This window comes from Papaver somniferum, chromosome 6 (assembly GCF_003573695.1).
Source record: "Papaver somniferum cultivar HN1 chromosome 6, ASM357369v1, whole genome shotgun sequence".
Taxonomy (NCBI): Eukaryota; Viridiplantae; Streptophyta; class Magnoliopsida; order Ranunculales; family Papaveraceae; genus Papaver; species Papaver somniferum.
In genome coordinates this window covers 141,302,937-141,312,728 of record NC_039363.1, presented here as the reverse complement: position 1 = coordinate 141,312,728, position 9,792 = coordinate 141,302,937, and the positions used below count along the sequence as shown (strand labels likewise).

Sequence of the window (9,792 nt, the reverse complement as noted above, 5' to 3'; positions counted from 1 at the left end):
GAAAATCTAACTTTGAATGTGTGGATCACGGATCAAGAATTCTACAACGGTCTGATAAAATCGCAACTATATCTTGGTTTATTTGGAAGTACAAATGCTATGTGGTTTTCGATAAAATCATTCCAAATCCAAATCACCTCATAGAGCAAATCAATAAATTCGTGCACCAGAATTCTCTAGGAAAAATCCAACAAAAATTGAAGAAAAAGAAAGAAATATTTCGAAGGAAAGATGGTCCGACTTAAAGACGGACTGGATAATCTTTATTGATGCGGCTTTTAAAAAAGAAGATTCAACGATGGGATACACATTTCTACTTTACTCAGTGGATAATGAATCTTTAATGCATATTGCAGCGGGATCGGAGTGGGCCTCCTCAGCTTTTCATGCAGAATCAAAAGCCTTGTTAAAAGCCTCCTCATGGTTAAGTGAAAATATATTATCTAGTGTCTCGATAGCAACGGACTGCAAAACACTGGCGGAAACGATCAACAAGACTTGCAAAGATTCACCTTGAAACGCGGATAATACCATTCAGGAAACTATCTCAATACTGAAAAATCTTCCACAGGCCCAGGTAAAGTATATAAACAGGAAATATAACTGTGTAGTGGATTACATTGCTAAAGAAGCTCGGATAAAGCATCTTAGGCACATGTCCTCCAATATTCAGCAAAGAGTTTTAAAATCTAGTATATTTCCAATGTTTTTGTCAAAAATAAGATTATAAATCTCTTGTACTTTGTTATTTGATTAATAAAATTTGCCTTTTCATCCAAAAAAAAAAGGTACTTTAGAAAAAATATAAATATTGGGAGGAGTGTTTTAATGGTGGTCAATACTACGGGACATCAAAATTCTCTTCCACATTCGCCATTGATTGCATCATTATTCTACTCATTACGATAATGCTCTTTATTAGAAAGAATTGTCTTTTTCAGTGTTCATAAGTGAAACATAATTACACAAATTTATATTTTCCGTTAACAACACTTAATAATGTTTAATTGATAATGCTCTTTATTAGAAAGAATTGTCTTTTTCAGTGTTCATAAGTGAAACATAATTACACAAATTTATATTTTCCGTTAACAACACTTAATAATGTTTAATTGTAAACACCGTAATGGTTTTGATCTTAAATCGGCTATCTCAATCTCTGTTTTAGGCTTGCCTCTTTTATAAAAAAATAATTCCAAAGTTCCAAATGTTAAATTTTGTATATCAATTTATACAAACATCACTTAATTGTATTTTGACATTCAAAACCAAATACATAAAAATATGATTATTACTTTTATCCAATCTAGATAAATCAATAAATTTAACGAATCATAGGCTATAAAACCACTGTAGAAAATTCAACTGCAACATTGCTTCCCATTGGATTATTTATTTTGTCTCAAATACGATATCTATATAAGGGCATTACAAAGCAGTAAGCCAAGGTTCATCGTGAGCCGCAAGAAATTCCAGTGCTGCAAACTCATCTTTGACGATCCAGATGGTACCCATGGCGATACTGTTAAATTAAATCAGAAAAGTCTGATGAATATAACCTTGGGAAATGTTGTGCTGGAATAAATATATATAATAGAAAAAATAATAATACAAAGTGGGATACGTGGTAATCACTACTGACCGGTACAGTCGGATACATTTGCTACGGTCGTAGAGATACTTCGAGACTGATTGTTATATCCAGTGTAAGCACAGTAATTTGGGCAGCTTCCTTGTGCCCCTAGTTCAATAAATTGTTTCCCCAGTGGAGTACCATATACATTCGTGCACTGGGACGAAGGACATTGTTGCCAATTCTGAACTTTGACATCTGCGGGAGACGAAGGCTCACAATACAACCTGAATTTAACATAATCAATGTTATAAAAATAAAATAAAAACAGCTCGTAGAATGTATTTAGCTAACATGTCTATCTGCATTTCTATATCAGTCGGTATAAAAATAAAGAAATATACTCGGTATCACTTCGAAAGGAAAACAGTTATTGACTAAAAATAAAGGATATAGCAAAGACTAGCATAGATTCGACAATAAAGTGAAAATGCGCTTCTATAAGGAAATTACGTCCAAGCGTCGGGTTTCGGGAATAAGTTCCAATTCTGGCTGTTTAAGTCACAAGTGCACTTGATACAATTGTTGGCTGTATAAGTGTAAGTCCCATCGGAGAGAAGCAAAGGATAATCGGAAGAAGCATTGCTGACCATAGACGTACAAGCTGCATTTCCAAATAACAACCAAATAAGCAAACTACTTACAGCATCTATAGTGGAATTGCGAAAATTTGAAGTCAATGGTATGCAGAAAAAACAACCATTAAACCAAGATTGAGTAACTAATTACCTCTCAATGGAACATCAAGAACTGATTCCGCTTTAAGTTCTTTGGCATCAGTAAGGTTATTAAGTTTCAATAAACTCTCTTCTGTGGCTCCAAACTCGTCGACAATCATCTCTAAAGTTCCTTTGGGAGGCACCACGTGCACATAATGAACGACTTGAATTTCATCCACATCATCACAGCTACAAGGAAGAGGGATCCGCAAAGACTGCCCAGGTACAATCGAATTAGCATCACTAATATTATTCACGGCGGCGATTTCTTGATACGTGACTAACAATGAAAATATATTCCTCGCGATGTGATCTAAACCATCCCCTGCTTTCACCGTATACACCGGACTTCTATCAGAGATTCCTGTTCCGTTATTACAGGAACAGGTGAATGGGATTTTAATAGTCTCATTAGCAGCCACTGATTTGCTCTGTGGTGTGTCTATCGGTAAATTGTTAGCTCCGAGGAGCGAATTGAAGTCTGTTACTCCGAAAAGAGTTGTGATGTTTGCAAGAGTTGTAGCGTTTGGTGCTACATAACCAGCTACAGATTTACATTTGGAAATTGCAGTGGATCTACAGACCAAACCTTGAGATTTCACTGAAGAAAAAGTTGCAACAGAGAGGAAAAAGACGCAAAAGACAAATTTGTTGAACATCATCTTGTTTTAGTCTTAATTGATGTAGGGTTGTCAAAATTTGAGTTGATATGGGTATGAAATGTTAAGCTAATAATAGACGAGTTAGCTATATAAATAATAATTGAAGACGCGGAAGGAAAGTGGCCGTGAGACAGCGATGGAAGTGGGCGAGAGTCCGGTCAAATTGAAATTGGTAAATGTAAGACTTTTGACTAAATTAATAGACGGGTCAATTACGCCTGCGCATACTATTACTAGGCAGCGAAAAAAGAGTGCGTTCACCACATCCCACAGACTAGTGTCTTAGTTTTTCGTGTATAACTTTCAGGATTTTCATTTTAAGGAGCATGTACAGGAGGTAAAAATGAAAAAGAAAAGCGCATATTTAAATTTAGATCATCTTCTCACGGATACAATACACTCGATAAATATGGAAAGTAAATAAATTTATTGGAAGATGCCGAGGAAACCAAAACTCTTCTAATATAGAAGGGAACTACAAAGAAGTAAGCCCAAGCTCATGGTGAGCAACAAAATATTCCAACCCTGTAAATTTTTACGTGGTGAACCGGATGGTGATGGACCAGACGGAGATGAACCAGATGAGGATGGACCAGATGGTGATGCTTGAGGTGACCCACCTGTGATTGAAAAATATTAATTAGAAAGATCAAAAGGTCGCCTACATTGACTTGATTTAGCAGTATCTGGGTTTCCGTGTTCTCGGTCTTTCACGTGGATTAAGTTTGAGGGTGATGATACACCCACCGATTCTGAATCCCAAATTATGGCCCGCCAGACACAGCCCTTGGACCCACCTGAGATTATAGGGATGGGTTTGGACCCACTAAAAAATCTGTGTCACGCGGGATTTAGCATCGGAACAAAAGGTCCGTAGCTTTATCATTTCCGATTAAGTTTGGATTTATTTCTGCTAAAAAGCCTAAACAATTAGGTAAAGAAAGACAACACAAACTACTAGTACCCACCAGGGCATTTGTTGACCATGGATCCGATAGAAGTCCCGTTGGAGCCAAGCGAAAGATATTCCCACGAAGTTTTGTTTGCCATAGACCCACAAACTACGGTACAAAATAGATCGTCAGTCATGCAAAACTGTTACAAACTATTTGGAAACAATGAAATCCTAGAATGTTTGGCGGAGTTTATCATCAGATATTTGCCAATGTTATTTATCTCTAAACATCACAATCATTTTAAACATAAGAACCGCATATTCCTCGGCCACTAAGATAGTCACAGGATCCTTGAAAGCTATTTAGGATTTTTCTTTCTGTGAGGAAACATGCGTAAATAATCCTCACAAGTGATGTGAAAAGCTAACAATTTCACTACCTCTATTATCAATGATTGTACTAGATTGAGTCTAATAAATGAACAGTATAAAGTAATTAGTGATTAACAAACCTGTTAATGGAACATCAAGAACTGATTCAGCCTTGAGGTCTTTAGCATTATCAAGGTCATTGAGATCCAATAGAGTCTTCTCCGGTACCCCAAACTGCTTCCCGATCATATCTAAAGTTTCTTTAGAAGCCACTTTGTGTGCATAATGAACGACTGGATTTCCATCCACAGGATCGCAGCTACAAGGAAGTGGGATAGTCAAATTCTGGCCAGCATCAATCTTGTCAGGATTAGTAATACCATTAGCTTCAGCGATCTCTTGGTATGTAATTAACAACGAATATATATCCCTGGCGATGTGATCTAAATCGTCCCCTGCTTTTACTTTATAAATCGGAGTTTTATCAGATATTCCGTTACCATTATTACAAGAACAAGGGAAAGGGATTTTGACAGTCTCCTTCGCGGCTACTGATTTGCTTGGTGACGTTCCGATTGGTAAAGAATTCGCTCCAAGTAAAAAATTCAAATTTGTTATCCCGAAAAGAGATGCGATGCTTGAGTATGTGGTAGCGTTGGGTGATACATAACCAGCTAGAGATATACATTTGGCAGGGGATTTACAGTCGAAACCTTCATCAGATTTCACTGATGAAAACGTAATTAGAACAGAGACAAGTAAGAAACATGAGAGGAATTTGCTCAACATCTTGCTTCTGTTTCTGTGTTTACAGATCTAACAGTATGGGTTGTTGAATTAATAGTAGAGGGGTTGGGTGGATAAGAATTCAAAGACGCGGGAGAGAAAAAAAGTGATGATGATGAGACAGAGAAGGAAGTGGGAAAGAGACTGTAGTAAAGTCCATCCCGGTGGCGAATGTTGACAAAGGAAGACCTTGACTAAAGAAAGACACAAACGGGTCAATCACGAGATTCACAGCTAGCTAGGCCTACCACTTGGCTACAAACACCATTAAACGCGAAACCGGACTTTTGACCTATGAAGCAGGGATACTTCAAAATTGGTGACGTATCCGTATCGACGCCTTATCAGTATCGGATATCTGGGAATGTGTATCACATACTTCATTTAAAGTGTCACCTTTTTAAAATTACAAAAAAAAGTAGGGAATACTCTGGAATACCTCTCAAATACTTTATGAGAGGATACTTCCTATAATCTAACATTTATTTTTTAATACAAAATCTATATATTTATAAATTTATACATAAAATCTAAATATTTATAGATATTTGTACTCATGAATATATCGAATAATTATATCTAAACCTAATAACTTGTTGACTATAAAGAAAAAGACTTAGTATTTATATTTATGGTGTTTCAAAAAAAAAAAAAAACGGAGTTAGAAAAATCTAGCTTTAAAACTTATTGGGCAGTCATGTTCTTCATGTTGTTTAGAGAAAATCGAAGTACATATGATTTTATCCGTTCAATTAACATAAGTAAGACTGAAACCCAAAATGTTTAAAATTTAATGTTTGCTCACTTTAATATTCAAAATATTATCTATTGGATTTTTTTTTATTTTATGACTTTTTAGTAGAATGAATTATTATTATATTAAATATTTTTTTAATAAATACACGTATCCCTCCGTATTCCTTATCTCCATTTTATGAAAATTGACGAATTCCCCGTATCAGTGTCACCGTATCAGTATCCCCGTATCAATATCGGTGCATCATAGCTTTTGACCGACTAAATACGTATATGCATTTTCAAGTATGACGTTAGAAACGATCATATCTACGTTCTAGATCGAGACCCTTTCGTGCAGATGTTTTTTTTTTTTTTTTTTTTGGTGAAGCATTTTAAGTGGTTGTTGGTTGAATATAGCAGTCACTAGCAGATATGGGCAGAGAGAGAAAATTTAATCCCTTAATGGAGCAGGGGAAAGGATAGAGAGTTTCTCTTAAAATTTTTTTTTATAAGCAATGTATACCACCAATTCATATGCTATTTTAGTTCTTCAGTTGGACTATTTTGAATTTTCATCCCTTAAAATTTTGGATTTGATATGGTAATTAGGTCAGGAGAACAATTTAATCAAGAGCATGTCATGTTTCTGCTATTAACAGAATTCCCTTTTGGATTTGTGGATCCATGACTTCATTTATGCTCGCTTATCTTGATTCCATTAACTTTGAGTGGACATCAATTATTGAACAAGAAGAATGTTAAATGTTAAATGAATGAACTTTTAAAAATGTTTGGCTACCCATTATAAAGTTACTTATGATGATAACCTGGCTTAGAAAATCTTACTCTAGGATCCTTTCTTTTAAGAAAATTTATGTTGAATGCAATAATTGGAATTGAGAAAAACCAAGGAAACATAAGTTATTAGTACTCAGCTTATATTGTTCCTCTTATTAAATTCAGCTAATATTTTGATGAATATGTTCCTCCTATTAAATTCTAGATTTTCTACTAAATATGAACACAATTCGAGATAATAAACCTCATTGTCTACCAATTTTAATTTCGACCATTAATTTTAACTGATTGATTTTTAAAGTGGTAGATGGGCGGTGTTATACGTCTCGGGTTGCACCTTTTTCTTTAGGACTATCGAGTTACATTAGAAGAACGCATCACCAAAGTATTGACTTCAAATTCATTGATGTTTGGATTCTAAAGAAAAATTGGGTCAAATCTTGTCATATAACGTCCATATAAGATTGTTCATGTCCTCCTTCTATTACATTTAAGTTGATCGCATGAAAAAAAAATTCATGGTGTTGGGATATACTGTATATGCTTAAATATATTTTGTAGTAGCATTCTGTCAAACTTAGAAAATTGGAGTGGTGGTAGGATTTTGGGCCTCCAACATTGAAAAGGGTTCAAGTCTCACCCCTTACCATTCATCAGATTTTATACAAAGGTTATACTCGTTTTAGTGACTATTACCAATTTGATAAAGTGGAGCATGTTCTTAATTCATGTCCAGATGTCCTCAACCCCATTGGAGGCCTCCTAAAAATGGTACAATGAAGTTGAATATCAATGGAGTTGTTCATGATTATAAGTCTACTGTTGTTGTTGCCAGAGATTGTAACTCATCAATTCTCACAGCTGCATCTTCTCTTTGTGCTCAAATTATCTCTGATGGAAAATCATGCGTCTTTAAGAGGATATTCAAGCTCTTTGTCAAGGCTCCAACTCGGTCACGTACTCATTCATTAACTGAGATGCCATGATATGGCCCATGATCTCGGACGACACCCGCTGCTAAAACATTTTTATACTGCGTGGACTCCTCCAAACCTCTCCTCATGTATTGCACTTCTTTCACTCTAGTGTAGTGTTTTTGTTTTCAACTTGTTCTCGTTCTCTTTCCGTTTGTTGTTTTGTTTTGATTCAAAAGAACAAGTCTCATCCTTTATAATTAATTAGAGTATATATAACAAAAGTTGAGGATTTTGGGAGTCTTGGGAGATCCGCTGATTTATAAAAGATATTTTTATTTTGGGTTTCTAAAACACATTTTCCTATTTTTATTCTTTAAATAATACCATTGATTTAATTAATTATACAAGTAGAGTGCACGTGTTCATGTTTTCAATTAGAAATTTTATTTTTAAATACACTAATTTACCTATTATCTATTACAAATACCCACGTTCCTATTAATTTATTACGTTTAGGTCCATGTGCATTATGTTTACCTTTTATTCTATTAGAAGTCCCCGTGTTTATCTTTATTCTGTTAGAAGTCCCCGCATTTCTTTTTATTACATTTAAGTTCCCGTGTGCAGACACCAAAATATAACATGATCTAACGGTTGAATTTTGAGATCATCAGATCCAAGGGACAAATTTTACTCCGTCCCAAATTAGTTAGCCTTTTTAAATTTTGACTTGTTGTTATTAAATGAACATACAGAAATGCGCAGACACTAAATTTTGGTTAACGAAGACACGGAAATGTTTCCGGTCTTTCTTGTTTCTATTAAAAAACGGGAGATTTTGATCGTTTTATGACTGTTGAGAACGATCTTAACTGGGCAATCAATCAAAAGATTTTCTTATTAATTTCGTCGAATTTCTTGGCGATAAAATGGTGTTTTGGGAGAGTTGAAAAAAAAAACACAAGCTTTAGAAAAGTTCTGTGTGATTTGTAGCAAATGTAGAAAGAGTAGAAATTGGTTCAGTTTCTCATAATGTAAAAATTAAACAAGAGAGTGATCATTTATTTGATCTCATAGGGTTTTTATAAAGAGTCTTCTAATGGCTCGATCAAGCAAGAGTAACCTACTACACGACTCAGCGGTTTTAGATTTTGGTTTAGTTTTTTGTTCAATTGTTTCCAATATATCTCTTGAATGGTAAAAATTCTAAACGGAAACACCCTACTACAACATTCAGAAATTACCATTCAAGAGATATATTGGAAACAATTGAATTAAAAACAAAACTAAAATCTCGATGTTAGAGCATAACTCGGTTGAACCCACCAAGCGTTGGTATGTCAAGTTTAGTTGTCATATTTTAGTGAATCAAAACTCAGTTTAAGAGTCACTTGATTATGTACTAGAGACCACTTCATATTGGTTAGACTAGAAAGTCTAGGGAGACATTCAAGTATTACTCGAATACCTGAAGAATGTGAAGAAGTAACGAGCTACAACGAAGACATCATCCTTCCTATTGAGGTTAGTAATATTGACTTGAACTGTTTCATTCCTAACGTATCTTTCAAGTCGTGCTATATTGAAAAACATAACTGCGAAGCGGTGAATGATTATTTTACTCTAGTAGTTATGCATGATCATATGATCATAGTATTAAGGAATTAGACTATGAAGTATAACGCTTATCTTTTGAACTTTGTAGATATGACATCGACATAATCGGATGAATGCTATTATGATTATGTAAATGGGTAAAGGTGAAGATTTCATCCTACAAAATAATGTTTACATTTGTTTAAAGGAAGTATATTCAAGAACTTGTTTTATGAATCGAAGGCGAAAGGGCTAGGCTTATTCGTATTGTTATTTATTGCAGATCTTTGGATTACCAATATGTGTGAGTTAGTAGAACCGATCATAACTTGTTATGTATCTTGGTATGACTAATAAAAATGCCTGACTTATGATTTGGTATGACTAGTTTTGTTTAATTAGTGTAACCGATCCTAAGTTATCACCCGAGAAGGTATGATCTATATTTATAATTGGTGTGACCAATCCTAGTAATTGGTGTGACCGATCACAAAAGAGTTGTTTAATCGATCCTTGTAATTGGTGTAACCGGTCCTAGTAATTGGTGTAACCGATCCTGGTAATTGGTCTAATCTATCCTAGTGACTTGTGTAACCGATCACAAGCAATACCATGAGTCTATGGTAGCCGGTCCTGGTAATTGACGTAACTGGTCTCGGTAACTGACGTAACCGGT

The 9,792-nt window shown here is 34.8% G+C and overlaps 2 protein-coding genes across 2 annotated transcripts; both read right to left on the bottom strand.

Moving 5' to 3' along the window:
- Positions 1 to 1,184: 1,184 nt before the first annotated feature.
- LOC113289569 (lysM domain-containing GPI-anchored protein 2-like) lies at positions 1,185 to 3,098 on the bottom strand. Its single transcript, XM_026538856.1, has 4 exons — positions 2,363 to 3,098; positions 2,087 to 2,237; positions 1,643 to 1,860; positions 1,185 to 1,522 (listed from the first exon to the last, which is right to left on the bottom strand). Exons 1-4 carry the CDS (start codon positions 3,012 to 3,014, stop codon positions 1,416 to 1,418), a joined length of 1,128 nt encoding a protein of 375 aa, XP_026394641.1. The 5' UTR covers positions 3,015 to 3,098; the 3' UTR covers positions 1,185 to 1,415.
- Positions 3,099 to 3,351: 253 nt separating this feature from the next.
- LOC113289570 (chitin elicitor-binding protein-like) lies at positions 3,352 to 5,159 on the bottom strand. Its single transcript, XM_026538857.1, has 3 exons — positions 4,422 to 5,159; positions 3,983 to 4,075; positions 3,352 to 3,634 (listed from the first exon to the last, which is right to left on the bottom strand). Exons 1-3 carry the CDS (start codon positions 5,068 to 5,070, stop codon positions 3,474 to 3,476), a joined length of 903 nt encoding a protein of 300 aa, XP_026394642.1. The 5' UTR covers positions 5,071 to 5,159; the 3' UTR covers positions 3,352 to 3,473.
- Between the last annotated feature and the right edge of the window lie 4,633 nt (positions 5,160 to 9,792).

Excerpts from the sequence above, each read along its gene's own strand:
- LOC113289569 (XM_026538856.1), bottom strand. The coding sequence starts at position 3,014 with ATGATGTTCAACAAATTTGTCTTTTGCGTCTTTTTCCTCTCTGTTGCA. Across the intron at positions 2,238-2,362 it reads TCTTGATGTTCCATTGAGAG|CTTGTACGTCTATGGTCAGC; the intron begins GTAATTAGTTAC and ends TTGGAAATGCAG. Across the intron at positions 1,523-1,642 it reads AAATGTATCCGACTGTACCG|TATCGCCATGGGTACCATCT; the intron begins GTCAGTAGTGAT and ends TTAATTTAACAG.
- LOC113289570 (XM_026538857.1), bottom strand. The coding sequence starts at position 5,070 with ATGTTGAGCAAATTCCTCTCATGTTTCTTACTTGTCTCTGTTCTAATT. Across the intron at positions 4,076-4,421 it reads TCTTGATGTTCCATTAACAG|TTTGTGGGTCTATGGCAAAC; the intron begins GTTTGTTAATCA and ends TTTGTACCGTAG. Across the intron at positions 3,635-3,982 it reads CATGGTCAACAAATGCCCTG|GTGGGTCACCTCAAGCATCA; the intron begins GTGGGTACTAGT and ends TTTCAATCACAG.